General features: G+C 39.7%; 1 protein-coding gene across 1 annotated transcript in view; it reads right to left on the minus strand.

Annotated features, from left to right (window-relative positions):
* Window positions 1–13: 13 nt before the first annotated feature.
* Window positions 14–18,414, minus strand: part of si:dkey-72l14.3 (Glyco_hydro_56 domain-containing protein) — a 20,322-nt gene continuing 1,921 nt past the window's right edge. Inside the window, exons 2-7 of the mRNA XM_005939003.2 lie at window positions 9,396–10,029; window positions 7,245–7,493; window positions 6,516–6,662; window positions 6,131–6,217; window positions 4,037–4,219; window positions 14–2,327 (exon numbers count right to left, since the gene is read on the minus strand). Coding sequence (XP_005939065.1) covers window positions 1,938–2,327; window positions 4,037–4,219; window positions 6,131–6,217; window positions 6,516–6,662; window positions 7,245–7,493; window positions 9,396–9,971 — 1,632 coding nt within the window. The 5' untranslated portion in view covers window positions 9,972–10,029 and the 3' untranslated portion in view covers window positions 14–1,937. The remainder of the gene's footprint in view (window positions 2,328–4,036; window positions 4,220–6,130; window positions 6,218–6,515; window positions 6,663–7,244; window positions 7,494–9,395; window positions 10,030–18,414) is intronic.

The raw sequence follows: 18,414 nt of genomic DNA on the forward strand, positions 1-18,414 counted from the left end.
TTTTATAAACAGAATACCACCTCCAGTATTCTGTTACAGTCCTGTGATTAAAAATGAATCTTTACTGCTGTCAGAGGACTTAGGAGTGTAAGTAGCAGTCAGGAGGAAAGACATCAGCAGTGAAGTAAAGTAAAGAAGCAATTGTTGCTGCCCATCAGTCTGCAAAGGGTTAAAAAGCCACTTGCGAACAATTTAAAGTCCATCATTCTACAGTGAGAAAGATTATTCACCTTCCCACGAATGGACGTCCCAGCAGATTCAACCAAAGTAACTGTGTGATATGTTCTGACTCAGACTCTACAGGCCTTAGTTAACATCTTAATTTTTCAAGTTCATGACCCCACAGTTAGAAAAAGACTAATCAGACTTCTGGAACAATGTCCTTTGGATAGACCAGATCGAAGTGGACATGTTTGGCTATAATGCACAGCACCACGTTTGGTGAAATCCAACCACAGCATACCCATACCTACTGCCAAGCACGGTGGTGGAGGGATGGTGATTTGAGCTTGTTTTGCAGCCACGGAATCCGAGACCAAAGTATTCTAGAGTCAAATGTCAGAGTTGGGTCGTGCACGGACAATGATGTGAAGCACAGCAACAAACCTGTGAAAGAAATGCTGAAAAAAAGAGAAAAACCCATCCATTGATGAGAGCGTTGCAGATTTCGAAATGCTTTGGCAGGACCTCGAGAGAGCTGTGCATAAAACCAAACCATTGGTGAACTGAAGCGAGGTTGTATTGAAGAGTGGGACAAAATTCCTCTGCAACAATGTGAGAGTCACACAAAAAATGATTTCTTTAGATTATCTAAAGATGGTTGTACAAGCTCTTGGATCATCAAGTGTACTTCAGTTTCACAGGACAGCACAGCACAGTATATGAATTTGCAGCTTGTCTGGAGTACTGCGTTTACTGCTTTCTTTGTAAGCCATGAAAATGTGGTGTTGAGCCCAGATTTGAAATCCAGTGACCCTGAAATTGAAATGGCAAACCAGAATTGTGCCTTCACTCATTTTATTGTTTACAACTGAGCTTTTCCTACAGTGACGGTTTCCCAGTGTGGAGTGGTGTAGTTCCTGCAGAACTCAGGCAGAGGAGGCCAGAGCACTCAGAAAATATGTGCTGCATCTCAGCAGTATTAACATTTATGATATGTAAAGCTTAAGTGAGTTTTGTGTGTGTGTGTGTTAATATGGTAAATATGTAGCCCAAGGATGACACACATTCATTGTGTAGGAAATTTGCATTTAAATTCTTCATGCCAAGCTTTAAATAAACTCCCTGTTAAAAGCAGATTCAAAGTTGAGCTTCCCAAAATAAGAGAACGTGACATTTCACTTACCTGGACCATGATTCAGGGATGTGAATAGTTTTGGTTTTATTGCCCAGGCACCGTTACCATGGATCATCTACACTTGTAACTAACAGCAGCCTTCGCTACATGCATATGAAATCAGTCACTGACATTTGTGTGTGCTTGTGTGGTTTCTTCTGTTCTTTTATTTCATGATAAAATAAAACATTTCTTTTTGAACCAGCCCTTTAACATGACGCATTTCTTGAAATACAAGGGGAGCCAGAGTATTTTGGGCCTTCTCTGGCCATACACACATGCACGGACAAACCTCAAAGCAGTTTTACAAACGTTACCAGTGCGTGGCGAGGTTGGATGACTTTCTGGCTTATTAGTCATTTCTCTTTAAATCCAACCAGTCAGTGTAACCTGAATCTGTTGGCACAACCAGTGGTAGGTCTTCACCCTCAGCTCTGGTCATAGTTTGTCCTTTTCTTAATGATGCACCATTCAGATCACACACTTGGTTAATCGTCTGCACCTGGCAGGGTTTGGATGTTTTGCTCAAGGGCACTTCAGAAGGGCTCACACGTGTGGTTTTGATGCAGTCCTCCAAGAGGAAGGCTGTTCAGTTCAAAATTTAAGGTTCCAGGCTTAGGCTTCCAACCACCAGCAACAGCAAAACGGTGATGCTTGGGGCACTCGGGGGATTGGTACCCTTATCTGTCGATGCTTCCAGTGAAGGTGCTGGAATTCCAGTACCAGCTGTGCTACTCCCACTAAATTCTGTCACAGAGGCACGTTTTGTTGCGGCAGTTGTTGTAGTCTCTGTTACACCTCCAGCATTTGCTTCCAGTGTTCCTCCAAGAGACACTCCATCTTTGGGAGACTGCAGGTCTAAGACATCCTGGTCTTCTGTCTTATACCACTGGCACTGGAAGTCTTTCTTCCAGGTTTCAGCTGGATCCGGTTCAGCTGTCTTAGTGTCTGTGTCCGGCAGATCCGTGGCTTTCGCTGCCTCCACCTGAGACTGATGGCAGAGAATTATGTTATCAGTAACAAACACTACTATATTTACTCTCACAGGAAATATTTCAGTTTTTTGGAGTATTAGTCTAAAGTTTTCTGCACTTTAAGAACTACTCAATAGATCAGACAATAGATTTGAAGGCATTTCCAAGTCTCGACCTTTTACTTGATAGCTTTTGACTGAAACTGTCAATATGAGACAAACAAAGGAGAGCTAACAAATATTTAAGCAGTGACCAAATCAACAATTTGCTACATTTTTAAAAAGAAGCCAATGCCCAAGCCAGCTCAGCAACGCCTTAAAAATCATGAAGCCAACTGAAAACGATGATGGCAGAATTACTTCCCAGGTTAAGTAAGACTCCTTCACAATATCTAATGAAGTAAGGGACACTCTTGAGGAGGTAGATACATCATTGTGAAGGCCCACTCAAGAGACACCTTCACGAATGCACAAACCACTGGTTGCACTCAAGACCAGAAGGCTCAGGTCAGACTTTGCCAGGAACCATTTAAAAGGTTTGCCTATCCCCCCCCCCCCCAGAAGCATGCAGACTCAGATGAAGCTAACAAACCTTGACACCTTCTCCACACTTTTCTCTTCCCAATGATGGAAAGAGAAAAGTGTGGAGAAGGAGAGAAACTGATCAGACAGCGCATCATAGTGCAAATAGACAATGACCCATAGCGTCCTGCAAAATCAACCCAAGAGTTTCTGAAGGCAAAGAAATGGGACATTCTTTAAGCAACAGGTCAGTCAACTGATCTCAAGCCAACAGAGCGTGATTTTCAGCGACGGAGGAATAAACTGAATACAGACAGTCTAAAACAAGCAGCAGTGGAAGATGGCTGCAGTAAAAAGATAACAGCATCTCAAGGGAGGAATCCCAGCGCTGGGTAATGTACATGGATTTTAGTATTCAGACTCCAACTGATTTTCATCCAAGTGTTAAAAACAATCATTAATATAATATTTAAAATTACATTAGTCTAACCTTTTGATTTAGATCCTCTGAAAATGGGGGCTATACATAAAAACAGCTGTGCTTCATATTAATGAAGTTAATGCAAAATTTTTCGAAAACCCTTGAACTAAAGCTGAAAGTCTACACTTCAATCACGTGTTGATTGTTTGATTTAAAATCCAATGTTATGGTGAGCAGAGGAAAAACTACAAAAAAGCATAATTGCCATTAGGTGTATGCACCTAACCGTGTGTACTGAGTGTTGTGAAATCCTGATCTAGTCATTTACAGAGAAATAACACGGTGTTCCTGCTGTGGAGGATCAGACTCCACTGCATCCACCTCCTTTGCATCTTAGCTGCCGTCTTCTTGTCTGTTGAACACAGAATATCCTCAAGCGGTCAAACTCCCTGCTGTTTTTGTTCCCTCTGAGATTAGTTTATATTCCCCCTGATAAAGCATACCTGGTTTACTTTAAAATTTTCTTCTTCAAAATTAGCTTTTATGTTTCCAACTTTTCAAACATGCAGCAGGTTAGGAGCGTGCATCACTGCGTCCCTGTAAACTACAGTAAGCAGACTTTGTGAATCAGTTGTAGAAATCTTGGTTTTATTATATAGCCTCTGGTACCACAATGTGTTTGTCAGCCTTCTCCACAAACATGATTTCACTGCGACTACTACATAGTTCATTCCTGACATGCAGGAAGCTGAAGTTTAAATGGCTTTAAATAGTATTTTCTCACCTTTTCAGCCACTGTGGATGGAGGTGGGAGATGGAGATAGGCAGAGCTTTCTGGATTTTGACGGACACATCTACCTCTTCCTTGACAAAGGGAGGCTGAGCAGAGTCGAGCTGCTGTGGTAACGTTGATGGAGTAGGGTCCCAGGACCTTACGGACAAACTCAGCCAGTTCCTGGCACTCTCTCTGGAAAAAGAGAGGCAGTTTGATATAAAAAGGAAAATGGACGAAACTCTCTTAAAGTTTCCTTTATGAAGTTAAGCATTGTAGCAGACCACAAAAGTTGAAATGCAAACATAAAAATATATGGGAGGCGAGGAGACCAGTTGCCGGAGAGGAATGTTGTCTTATTCGTGTCTGATTTAGGGTTGTAGCTCCCATCACTAATGCACCCCCATACTTTGATATACCTTTATTAGTCCCACATTAGTCTTCCAGCCAACCCAGGTGGCCTTGCATAGAATGGGAAGAACAGTCTAAACACAGTCCATTATCAGGGTGTTGTTGTTCAGCTCCAGCCTTGAGACCGCAGCTGGCGCCAAAGGGGTATCCGTATGAAGTGATGGTGGTTTTTACGTTAGTGCAAACAGCTCATGAATTTCAAAGCTGTTCTAACAGTCCGACACTGGTCTCTCAATCTCCCGTTGGAGAGCCGCGAGCTTTCTATGATGTTATCAAACTTACACTCCGTGATGTTGTCATTCTTGTGCTCAAAGAGCTGATTCTGAGAACTCACGACTGCAGTGAGCTTCTCCAAGATGTCATCCAATTTGCGCTCAGAGGTGTTATTCCGAGCGAGCCCCTCCAAGATGTAATCCAGTTTGCACTCAGAGGTCTTATTCTGAGTATTCACGGCAGCCGTAAGCTTCTCCAAGATCTTATCTGTGCTGACTCAATAAGCCCATTTTGAGAAACTCACGCCTCGTCCCATCGTTTCAGTCCCAGCGGGCAGCCTTGTGGGGGTTTGAACAGCCGGTTCCGCTCTCTTAATTCTTCCATAAGTCAGGGCCAAGCCAGCTCCGATCAGCAAGAACCCTGTTATCATGGTTCCGAATAGGTAGATATCTTCAGCACTCAGGCTCACCCAAGCCCAAACTTCTCATTGAGAAAGGGGTGTCAATTGCATTCAGGGACCAGTTGATCAAATCCACTGTGAGAGAGTGTTCCAGGGAAAAGTAATACAAAAAACACGAGACTAGACAAGGACACAAGAGGCTAAGCAGGGAAGCTAAGGGAAGGGAAGAGAGGAGAAAAGTGCGACCGCCTTCGTCAAGAGCAAGAGCAGAATTTTGATACCATCAGGGATGCAGGCTTTTGAACTGAGTGCTGATCACAAGTTGAATTGTTCTGCTTCTTTTCATTCCCGAGGACAGAAGCCATTTTTTCTACACAGATTTTCGATTCCTCTGACCACAGAAGAGTTTTTCACTTTCCCTCAGTCCATTTTAAATGAGCTTTGGCCTGGAGAGGATATGTGGATTGTGCTCACATATCTCTTTAACCTGGATTTGTAGATGGCAGGGTGAGCTGTGTTCACGGACGATGATTTCTGGAAGTGTTCTTGAGCCCATGCGCTGATTTCCATGACAGAATCTAGCCTGTTTGTAATTCAGGGTTGTGTGAGGGCCCAAATATTATGACCATCCAGTACTGATGTTTGGTCTTGTCCCTTCCACCCACACATTTCTCAAAGTTTTTGGACTCTTTTTGATGATATTATGTACTGTAGATGATTCGATACTAAAAGTCTTCACAGTTTTATGCTGTGGAATGTTTTCCACCTCTCTAAGACCTAAGATGCTCTTTTTATACCCAATCATGTTACTGACCTGTGGCCAGTTTACCTAATTAACCTAATGTTTCCCTTTTCTAGACGTTTGCTGCCCTCACCCCTGCCATCACATTTAAACTGAGCCAATGTTGTTTTTTTTAATTTCCACAGTTTGACATATTTTTATGTTCTACTGAAGTAAAATATGGGTTTATGAAATTTGCAAATCACTGTTTTCTGTTTATTTATATTTCACACAGTGTCCCACATTTTTCAGAAGTAATGAGGGTGCAGAGCATGCTGTGGTCTTTATGCACAGTGTGTACCTCTGTTTTAGTCTCACTTCTCTCCCACACGACAACTCCTGCTGTTCCCATGGCAGCACTTTCTCCTACGCTGCTGACCAGATCAGCCTGTAACAAAAAGACGAAGAAAATGTGCAATAAATTAAGCCATGAAAGGTCAATGCAATGGCTTTGTAATATTCAGTGTATATTACAGTGGAACTATCTGTTTATTAAGCCATGAATCATAATCCCATAAGGAAGCTGTGAAGCAACAGAAAACACATTTTCTGAGATTACATTTTAAACTGGAATATGTCACTGGAATTAACTTCTGCACTTCATCTGTTTATGTTTTGCTTGACTATTTAAGTAAAATATGTTTGCTGTGCACTACAAGTGTATATCATTGTATCTTATGTCTTACCTGTGATAAAAAAGTGTTAGTTGAGGCATAAACACTCTTAACAAGAGGAAATACTGGAAGGTCGAACTCTGCCCCGCTTGCAGAAGATATTCGTAGTGCTTCCTTTATTTGACTGGATAAAAAAAGTCTGGCTCCAGGTGTCCCACTCTATAAAAAAGCAAACATAATGCACACACTTTTAACAGAAATAAACGGTGTCATCTTGTGGTGATCAAAGCTCCTTTTCCAGGTTTCTTCTTGACATGGACATGTGTTTACTGTGCAGCGTTTTAGAATTGAAACTGGTTGGTCTTTGTCAAATGCAAAAACACTCAGGTTTTTTTGGCTCTTCTCGGTACTGTATCTCTGAGCTCACAGAGATGTTGGCATGCATTAACTCTGACAGGTAAAAGGTTTCAAACCAGACATGACCTTCTTCTTTTTTTGGTTTTACACTAGGAGCTGCCTTTCTACAGTCGGGTAGATTTTGACAGCCCAAGAAGTGAAACTGAGCTGGAGAACAGTTTTTGGGACTTGTTCTCTTCTCTCTAGTTTTCCCTCTGCTTGTCTGACAGACAAGCTGAAGTACACATGACAGTGATTAGGTTTTCAGTGCTCCCTAAACACAATGTTTTCTATTATCATAGTTTTATCATACAAATAAAGGTGGGTCATAATAGCAATACATAATAGCAATTACAAGCAAATAAAACTGTTCACTTAAAACATACACGTGGAAAAGTTACTGACCTGCAGCTTCTCCAGGGTGAGGAGAGGGTAGAGGGCAGAGCTTCGTTTCCATAGCCATGAAAGCTCGTCATTAAGAGCCATCTCTGCAGGGGGGCACTGGCCGGTGTAATTGGCTAACATGGTTTGAGTTGGGTCGCTATTGTAGCAGCTAGGGTAAGGGGAAAAGCCCCATAATGCTTTGGGTCTTAACCTTTTGACCTCCCGTAGCGTCTCCATCATTACTGACTGGGCTGCTGCCTCGAAGTCCACCTGTGAAAACATGAGCAGATCTTTATGTCTTTTAAGGGGAAATTTCTGTTTTGTGGTCCAAAAAGACTTTGGGCACGTCATCATCCTGACACATTTTATTTGATGATAAACAACAAAATACAACACAAGATGACAGAAATGTACAAGCAGGTCTTATCAGCTCAATGAACAGGACTTCTTGGCAGTATCAGCAGTATATTTTTTTTTGACACTTTGTTACTAGTAGTCTTTTACAAAAGCACATAATTTATTTCCATTTTCTTAGTTGTATCTATGAAAAATGCCAAATATAACACAGTTTGAGAGACATGAAGTTGTACTTTTGCACCAGCAAGGTGATTCCTAAACTGTTATTGGAATAAAACTTGGTATATGTTAGCCTTGTGTGCAGTGTGTCCTTAACACATTTGAGGATTTGGGGTTTGGATTTTTTTAGCCACACAGTATCATCTAGACAGCATCTAATTGGCACCAGGTTTATTTTTGAGTGTGATAATGATTCCAAACACACTGCCAATACAGTAAAAGCTTGGATGGATAGAAAAGCACACAATGGAACACTACAGTTGATAGACTAGCCTCCCCAGAAGAAGCCAACCCATATGGAAAAGAAATAGCAAAAGCATATATGATTTACTCATGAAAGTGGCCACTTTCTCATTACTTTCATATATTTTTTTAGTAAGTATACAAAACATACAAGTTTCATTATATAATTTTTCAAGGGATCTTATGTGTTTTCACTCTTGTATGCTTTTCATACAAGTTTCATACAAGACAGATAAAAACTTTATAAGATTTATATATATCTTTTCCATATGGGAATGCACTGATAAACACAACTCATCTGTGACACATTTCTTTGCAATAGGGGATTCGACACAGCTGGTTGCTTATATTCCTGTGTAAAAGCTTGGTCACTGAGCGCCTCTGTCATTTTGCAATTTAAATTACTTTCCTGCAGCAACTATGAATTTCTGAATTTCTGTTTCAAATCTATGAGGTTCTGTCTGGACTGAATGCAAGTAGTTAATGTAAATTTCTGTTTAATATGAATTTCTTTGTATGTACGGTACATTGTAGTTTTGGTTGTGCTGCAGTTACCAGCCACTGTTTACCCAGTAGAACTATAATGTTACAGGAAGAGACCTACAACAGATCAAAATCAATATATATTTTTTAAATACATTACCTTAAAATAATTTATTAAGAGTTTACTACAAATAGTTGATACTATAATTTGATTGACATTTTATTAGCAATATTCTCTGCCTTTACTAAAATGCCTCTTACCATGCTGGCCTTGATAGTACACAAAATACATCTGAAATCTCTTTAGCAGTTTTATTACATAAATACAACTGCTTAGAGTTGCTAAGTGTGAATATGTGGTTAAAATATCTTATTTACACATATTGATGTTCACACAAATTGTCTAAATTAATGCAAGTTGTGTATTTTCTAAGGCCACGCTGAGGTTTAAATGATAATCTCTCTGCTACAAAATGATGCCAAGGATCACTTTGTCCAAGTGAGTCATCACATAAAATACACTCACGAGATAAGTACCAAATTTTCAGTCTGACTTTCTTCTACATTTTCCTTCCTCACATTTCCTCATCGTCTTTCTCTTTATAGTTTATTACACTGTTACTTTAAAATCTTGCCTGCTTAATGATGCAACTTTGGTGTGATAACCAAAAGCAAAATAGACCATAGTGGAGCTTTTAGTAGCAGTATTTCTTGAATTTTTCATCAAACATTTTTTCTTAAAACAAAGTTGGTTTCTTCCCAGTTTGCCCTGAACTTTAAAATGAACTCATCTTAGCATTTTTACCTTTTCACCATCTTTTCTTCTTGCCATAGTGGCTCTTTATTTCTACCACCTTGGACTTTCCTTACCTTTGACCACTTCTCCACTTCTGCAGGGGTCCAGTTAGGAAAAAAACCCTTGAGCAGTTTCTTTGATGCCTCCACATATAACGCTTGCTTCTCTCGACTCCGCGACCACTGAGGGACCCACTCCCCCCAACGCAGTACCCCCAGACCAAGGTACCTTGGGGCAGGTAGAGCTTCCTCTAAGTCCTGCTTCATCTTCTGGAGGTGAGTTTCCAGCCGTGTGTGCTGTGGTAGTCCCCCATTTATTGGTGTGTCTATATCTACAAAGTAAGGGTAGTTCCCCAATGTATCTTCATAAAAGACAGCTACACGGCTGTCCCGTTCCATCCCGAAAGAGCCGGGATCTGGCCGACCAGAGCAGGAAGAATCAGGGATACCCCAGAAGATAATAAAAGGCTGTCCAGACAGGAGAGGGGGGAAGGCTGGCCGCGGTGGAGCAGCTGTACAGATGCCAGCAAAGGCAGCAATCATGAGGAAAAAGAGAGCTGATAAAGAAGCAGAGTGAGTTCTGAGATGGTAAAGTTTCAGTTTCGGTTTTGGCTGTGGGTCTTGATGAGACCGAGGCTCAGTCCACGCCATTGAAGCAGTTCCCTCTCAGGTTCTCGTCTCCTTGAGCCCCTCACAGCGAATCATGTTCCTGGAAAACACAAAGCAGGAGTTAAACTTTATTCTATAAAGAGATGCAGTCGCTAAACAATGTCACCATCAAGTTGTATGCAACAAGTGATGAACAAGTTATTTGTTGTCAGTTAGTTGTTGTTGGTCATTTGAGCTCATTAGAGCAACTTCAAACACTAAGAATCGTCACTGGGGAATAACCTGTCCCAGATATCTGTGGATCTTAAACATGTATGTAAACATTCGAATTGGCTTTCCACTTGTTTGATGATGCCCTCATGGTGCACTTTACACATCTGCTTGAGCTCAAGAATACTCACCACATGTTGGTGAGAGACACTAAACATAACTTCTATTTTACAAGGAAAGTCCAGAAGGAAAGAAATCCACCACCCATGACCAGATGTGCTCATTGACACTGCATCTTCTCAGGACTGTAACTGGCTTGATGGCCATCTTTTTTGCAGTTGTGTTCATTTTGTTGCAACAGTTAGGATGGGAAACTTTGATCTTATTTGTTAATACATAAGCTTTGCTGATTGCATTTAATAACCAGTACTGATTATTATCAGTCAGAAATGCTGAAAAGGCTTTTTAAGGTCTAAATGGTAAAATTTAGATTTCATGTATCAGTCACATTGTACAAAACCCGCTCTTCTTCTTTTACACTGACAAAATGCCCAATGACTAACAGCACAGTAAAATACATTGTTTCATAGATACATTTTCTGGGTTGCAGGGTTTCAAGCAGTCCAAGCAGAGATGTCTAGATGTCCCTCTCCTTTGCCACCTACTCCATTTTGACTGAAACGACAACGAGGAGTTTGCATAATCATGTCTCCCGGCTCTGCCTTGGGGATTCCTGCCAGTAGGATTCCCAAAAAACACACACACTAAGGAGGTGCTCAGGAAGCATCTTAATCAGATGTCTGGACCACCTCAGCTGCCTACTATTGGTTTGAGTCCTCGTGAATGACTGAGCTTCTCACCCTACCTCCAAGGGAGACCCAGGAAGAACCTCGTTTTCACCGGTTGTGTCTGTATTATATTGGTCACTACCCAGAGCTGTCATTCATTGGTGTGGAAAGGAACATATAGGTCAACCAGTAAATGGATAACTTCGCTTCACATTCAGTTCCTTCCAGTACAGCACTGCTACAGACGTCGCACCAATCTGTTATCAGTCTCCCACAACCTTCTTTACTCCCATGTGAACAACACCCCAAGGTACTACTCTTCCACTCGGGCCAGCAACTCAATCAACCCAGAGGGGGGACTCCACCTTTTTCTGGCTGAGATCCATGGCCTCTGACTTGGAAGTGCTAATTCTCATCTCAGCTGCAAACCACCCCAGTGCAAGCTGGAGGTCACGGCTTGCTGGAGCCCTCAAAAACCATTGCAACAAGCAGGCACAAGATCATGAGACCAACAGGTCACATCTGTAACCCACTGTTGCTCTCAGAAAGAGACCTCAATCAAACCCATAGCCTCTTTTGATATTTCTACTGCAAGCTTAATACAGCTCTTTTTGATTGATCTGATTAACCCCCTGAAATCCTGAAGGTGCACAACACACAAACACACATGGCACCAGTGGTTTACGCTGAGTAGTTGAGAATCTTGTTAGGTTACAAGAGTGTTTGGTTCTGAGAGAGTAGATAAGAAGTTTCAAATATTTATTTCACCCTTAAATTCATTGATGCTATAAACACTTTTAAATAGTTTTGCTATCTTTAACATGGAGTAAAATACTTTTTTTTTTTTCATTTTTAACACTCTTTTCCTTAAAGTAACTTTATGAGTCACATTTTAATTTCTATTCAGTGTGACCACTGTGTGACTCACTCGGCTAATTTGGATCATAATGAAGTGCTAATATATGCACCAAATTATCCCGTCAGTTCAGATAGCTAGAGAAAACTGAGGGGGAAAATTGGAGAAAATTCAAGTCTAGTTAGTGTAGGACCACATTTAAGCATATGTTTGCATCTCAGCCTTTAAAGATTTTTTTTTTGTTGTTGTGGGACGCTTTATTGTTTTAGATTAACACAATTCAAAGCGGCACAAGAGGTACTGCTTTTGCTTCCTGCCAGTGAATGTGCATGAGGTTTTGGATTGTTTGAGTAATTACTATAAGAATATAGTGATTAAAAGTCTAAACTGGGGTGAGTGGCTTGCTCAGGAATAATGAACTATGAATGCCCGGGTATCCTTTTACATTTCTGTAGAAAAGGAGGGGAGAGCAAGATTTCTTGCAGCTTCTTGTTAAAACAAAAACAAAACACACGCACACAAACTAGAAAATAGAGAACTGTCCATGGAAACAATTGTCCAATTGGGAGGGAGAGACACTGTTGTTGTACTCTGAAGGAGTGTTGTTCAGCAGGCAGCGCAAGATATGAGCTAATAAGAACTGAAAACAGCACTTGTGTTGCTTTTTTGTGTAGGCAGAAAAACTGATAATGGAGGGAGACTCTGCATTGCTAAAAGTGGCAGAGGAATACTTCTGCTGTGACACCATAGCATCATTATCTGTGTGAACTGACACAGATATGCACCAAGATCTGCTCACGATATAAATACAAAATATAAATTTTTAATGGGGGTAAAGATGCCAGGCAAACTGTCTATTAAATTGGTAGCATGCAGAGATATGTGACTTTAGACAATATCACTGCATCTGTGCCCTAGCATAAGGAGTGGATATATTACACGTTGTTTTTGGGGTTTTTTTGACATTTTAAATCATCAAATTTTTGCTTCCAAACCCTCGTCTTGGACCAGGACCGACATGCCAGCGGTGGATTTGTCTGTGAATCTATGTCCACTCAGTAGGTAGAGACTTCACACAAGGTAGCCATACCCTAAAGCGTACCCTGCTTTATGGTCAATTTTACTATAAATTGGAGTATAATTTACTAAATTAAAATGATGCTATGTTCAACAAGATTTGAGGCTGTTACAGTATTAAATAAATTAAGAAGTGGAGCCATTTTTTCCTCATAGATTTCTTGGAGCCAGGGGTTTCTTACACATTAGCACATTAGCACACTCATCACACCAAGAAGCAGTGTTCATCTTTTATATACAGTGCATATATACAGAGCATTGGGCATGGATACTGGGAACTTGGGATTTCCAATACTGGAACTGTTTGTCTGTGGAAACCCATGCTATAAAGTTTTTGTATGATGTTAATGCCAAAGGACATGAGCGATGCAGTTATTGAGTCAGCAGAGCACTCGTGACTTTTATGCATTATGCACCTCAGCACTCAGTGACCCCCACACTTTACATGGACCCTCACTTTGTGGGTGACTTACTGTAATTCCTAAATGCCTCTAATTTGCAATAATACCACTTACAGTTGATTATGGAATATCTAGTAGCACTTAGGAACAAACCATTACTACACAAATGTTCGTAAAGACAGACTGCATGGCTAGATGATTTTTATAAACCTGTTGCCATGAGACTGAAAGCACATGAATTCAAGAATTAGGACATGTGGCCCAATACCTTTTGTCCATTTAGTGCATGTCTCTGCAGAATTGTTTTCTTTTTATGCATTTATGCTGATCCTACTGAGATACAGCACCTCTTCTGCCAGAGGTTGTGGTCAAGGTAGGGAGAAAACCATTTATCCAGTGGAGCTCTTGGAATAAAAGAAAAATATTGTTTGGTCTTTAGGAGCAGTGAATTGTACTGGTACACAGTAACATGTTCTGGCAGCTGTACAGTTTAAAAACTGCAAAGCAACCTGACAGACTGTGTGCACATAAATAATAACGAATAGGGCTAATCTTTCTAATCTTAAAAGTATGACGGCTCTTAAACAAACATAAAAGCCTTCAGGAGCCCATTAGTATGTATAAAAAAGGTAAGCGTGTCATCTAGCTGGATGTTAGGCCTTTTGTAAGAGGTAATCCTCTCGAAACGAGTGCCATCCTTTTACAGTTTAAATCTAAATTAACAAGAGAAATCTGCAATAACTTAAAGGAAGTTTGTCAGTTTTACTTCACTTTATCAAATTGTGTCCAATTCCTCTGTGTTAACAAGGGCTTGTTGCATTCTTGTGCTTTCCAGACGTTATCTTTTTTTTTTTTTGTTCACCAGGTGCTTGTCACATTTTGGTGAAAAATGTTCTAACAATTGCTTGTTAGCAGTGGCAACTCTTCTCGGGAGCACAGATAGCTGCATACTCTCTAACAAGCCATTAAAAAGGGAAATGTCCCACTATTTGAGTGCCTGCTGGGGACTAAGTAGAATTTTAAATGCCACCAGCTTCCTGCAACATTTAATATGCTGCTTGCAAATAAATGCATAAGGATGTCACAGCATCCACTGCCCTCAATACTTCTATACATCTGGTGGTTTTAATTGTCGATACATTTGATCGACTTAGCCAATAAGAAACGTGAAATTAACATAACAAAACTGGAGCGTGAGGTATGGCTGTCCGTCAGGTAATGTCTGCACACCCCCCCGTTTGAACAAATAACACAAAGTACAGTGTTTGCACAGCTATGATAGAAAGCTACACTATATGCATTTGTGAAAAACATAGAAAACACTAATGTATTTTTAAACAGCAACTTAACATCTTATCCCATCTCAGATGAGACAGTTTCGAGAACATTTCCTGCTTAACTGTCTCAGATTTGCATAAAAATGTAATGTTGATAAATGTTAACATTTATAAAGATTGCTGTGGAATTTTAGATTCACATCAAATTATTTTAAAGATTCAAGCCTTCCTCTGCGCGTTGAAATCGGAGAGTGAATGTGAATATCTCAAAAACGTGTTAAAGCCTGAACATTTCAGCTATCTTTCTTATCATCAAAATGAATCAATGCCTTCCTGATTATAAAAATAAATAAAAAAATCCAGCACTCAAAATCACATACAATACTTGAGCATACATAATTAAAGTGGCATTTGTGACAAACTTGTAATGATATATAAAGAAATTACACAATACTGTAATACAAAATCGTTACGGCCGGGCAGAAGGCTTGGTTAACTTCAGACAGAATGAATGATTTATATTAATTCATCATATTCCTGCTTTAGTACAAGGTATTCAAGTCATTTCATTGATTTAATGTAAACTAAACTGCATGGCCAAAAAATAAAAAAATAGAAATCACCACTTGGATTCGAGATGAATAAGTTGGCTAGCTACAGATCATTTAACCCTAAGTGATGCGGTAAACAAGAATCATGTTGGAAAACATACCAAGGGATTGGACCTTAACAGCTGTGTTGCCTTAAGAAAACCACTTATCAGTCAGTGTGGTAGGACTTGACTTAAGCAGTCAAAGAAGTGCAGGAGACTGATGCTGTCCAGTGTGGCAAGTGATTTATTCACCATTTTGTGACCCAAACAATATTTACAAAGAAACAAATAAGAAACTCAACTCTATAATTAACTCAGTTCAAATAAACATAACTGAACTTAAATCAAGGGAAATTAAGGTCAAACTGCACACAGCTACACTGACCTGGTCCTCTCTCCTCAAACACCTGAGTTCTGCTTAAATAGTCCACTTAACCAAACGATTTCTCCTCTGGACTATTCCATTCAGTAGGTAAGATGAACATAATGATATTCAAACCTCCACTACTACTCTTTACTTGCAACATAAACTCTATGGTGTAATCAATACATATTACAACAATAAGTCTATTTCTCCATAAACACTCTAAAATCAACTTTATGAAATTACAAGAATTCTTCCCCTTCTGCACTTGGTCTCTTCCTGTGACCTCAGATTAACCCAGAAGCTGTAAAGCAGGAAGTAAAACTACATTTCCTCCTTTTGTTTCTGGAAGACAGGTAGGTAAGTTTAAACAATACAAATTAACAGTTGAAGTAAATAACAACTTAACAAACTCGTAGAAATTGATTTAAACCAAGATGTTATATTATATAATCTGTAAAAGTGCAAAACATAAACATGTTTGCCTATTGCAGATTACATGTGAAATATGGTTAAATCAAAACAAGAATGTTAACTAAGAATATGGACAAATGGTGTTCTCACCCACTTTGTCACAGTCAGCCGAATTTGATAGGGTGCAGCGGGAAAAGGTGATGTGGTCTGAGGAGTCCAGATTTTTCCTGTTCCAGTCTAGCTTCAGCAACAATATATGCTCAAAAAGTAAGTTGGCTGACTCTGAATACCGATTCTACAGGTGTGTCCATCAGTGGATTTTTGCTCTCCTGATGGCTTCTGCATGATCCAAGATGACAATAGCTGAATTCATTAGTCTCAAATTGCAAAAGAGTGCTTTAGGAGCATGAATCATCATGGTCTGGCCACCCAGAATCCAGATCTTAATCCCATTAAAAGTCTTTGGGATGTACTGGAGAAGACTTTACTCTGTGTTTTGATGCATCTTAGCTTCTAACTGCAGACACCTATAGTAAAATTTGCTAGAACCTCATATATTCCAAATATTTTCATAACAATTTGTGGGGTGCACTCTAAAATACAACCAAAGGTCTTTTAAAAGATGTGTCAGTGGTAAAAAGTGAAAGCATTTGCATTAAGCGATGTAATGTATATTTTACAGAATGAACTCCCAATCACATGTTATTGTTTCAAGGTATTTTAGTATTACAACGCTGGTCTCTAATTTATTTATTTATTTTTACCATAACCATAATCCCATAATACTCTATATAATCCTGTCTGTCTGCTAGTAGTGAGTGGTAAATGTGTTATCCAGCTAATCTGTCGTCAATAAGCCTTTGTTTATGTTAACTCTTCTGCTGTCTGGGATCCTGAACCCTCCACCTCTACAAGCAAGTAAAGGGCACTGCAGCTGTAAGGGTTACATGTCCTGTTTGCCCCCAATGTGTCAGCTTTATATTACACAAAAGATTTGCACAGGAAAAAAAAAAGAAAATTAATGCTTTGTGTGTATGGGAGGTTGATTTCCTTTTAGTTGATAGTTATAGTTTACTTACACTGCTGTTTATTCATAAAAAGTTTCCTTTCTTTACTGGGTCTTTCAGCCACAATGGAGTTAATGAATTTATTATAAATCCATCATTTTCAGTGATTTTCTGATGTGTTTCTTGAGATTTTTTGATCTCACACTTCATTTGTCTGCTCGTGTCCCGTGAAAGCTATCATGCTGTGCCAATCACACAAGGAAATCTGTTATTTTTACCTGCTGAGACTCAGATTTGATCTTGTCATCATCAAATAGGTAAAAAAAAATACAATTAAAAAAATGCACTTAATGAATAAACAATCCATTAGAGCAAGACATAACAGCATAAAATATTAAATTTAGATTTCATTAGAAAGCCTGGCAACTGTAACTTGTTATCTATCTTTGGTACTGACTACTTCAAGTTGGCTACAGTTCAGTACAACAGACTGCCTGCATATTAGAAACTTGCTGTCCTTTTTACCTTTAATTTGTGGCTGCACTGTCCAGTCTGTCCTGGTGTGCTTTTGCTCAATGAAGACAAATACTGATATTAGTCAATACGGACAGGAAATCAGCCAAAACCACAGTAACAATTAAAAAACCCATTCATATGAAGCACTCAATTATTGATATGATGATAGTAATGACACACGTTGGGCAGGAAATCTAAAGGGTTAGAGCAGGGGTGGGCGATATATTTCCCCATGGGGCCACATGACAACCTGTGGCCCCTGGTGGGTGGGCACAGGTTGTCATGTTGTGGAAAGCCGCACTAATAAGCTGAACTCAATTCTGCTCAATACTAATTTGGTCTCTTTCTAAGCTTATGGATCCGGACTTCCACATTAGAGGTTAGAGAGTAGGAAACGACCTCAAGAAGGTGACACGCAATCTCTGAAGGTGAGCATTTTCCCCACTTATTATTAACCACGGATGTTGCCTAACGGTAGCCACTTAGTGTGGGGACTCACTCTAATGTGAGTCCTTCCTGGTAGATGCGAAACATTCAGAATGATTGCCGCTTTTGTTGGTGTCGTTGAGAGGCAGCTTGTTTGTGCGTACAAAAAATACAATTTGTATTCTAAAGGTCAAGTCACTTTTATTTACATTTATTTAAAACAGCAGAAGGTGACCCAAAGATGCATTGGCATTCCTGGTGTCCAAACCCCCAAACGACAAATGGTGTTCTTTTGTGTTTACTCAGGTTTACCTCTGTTACTTATAACATGTATTCGCTTGGAGCTCAAGGTGCTTTATTATGCACTAAAAACAAACAAACAAAAACCTTTAAATTAATACATTTTTTAAAAGTTTAACAGCTAGTCAAGAATTGCCTGAACTAATGACTACCGACTGAGCAGGGTTTTGTTCAGGAGTCATGCTACTTATTATTGCAATACAACACTCAAAATAAGAAAAAGATTTTAGAAAAGATTGTTATGCACTTAATGTTCC

Source organism: Haplochromis burtoni, unplaced genomic scaffold (assembly GCF_018398535.1).
Source record: "Haplochromis burtoni strain Fernald_Lab_line unplaced genomic scaffold, NCSU_Asbu1 Contig_60, whole genome shotgun sequence".
Lineage (NCBI taxonomy): Eukaryota > Metazoa > Chordata > Actinopteri > Cichliformes > Cichlidae > Haplochromis > Haplochromis burtoni.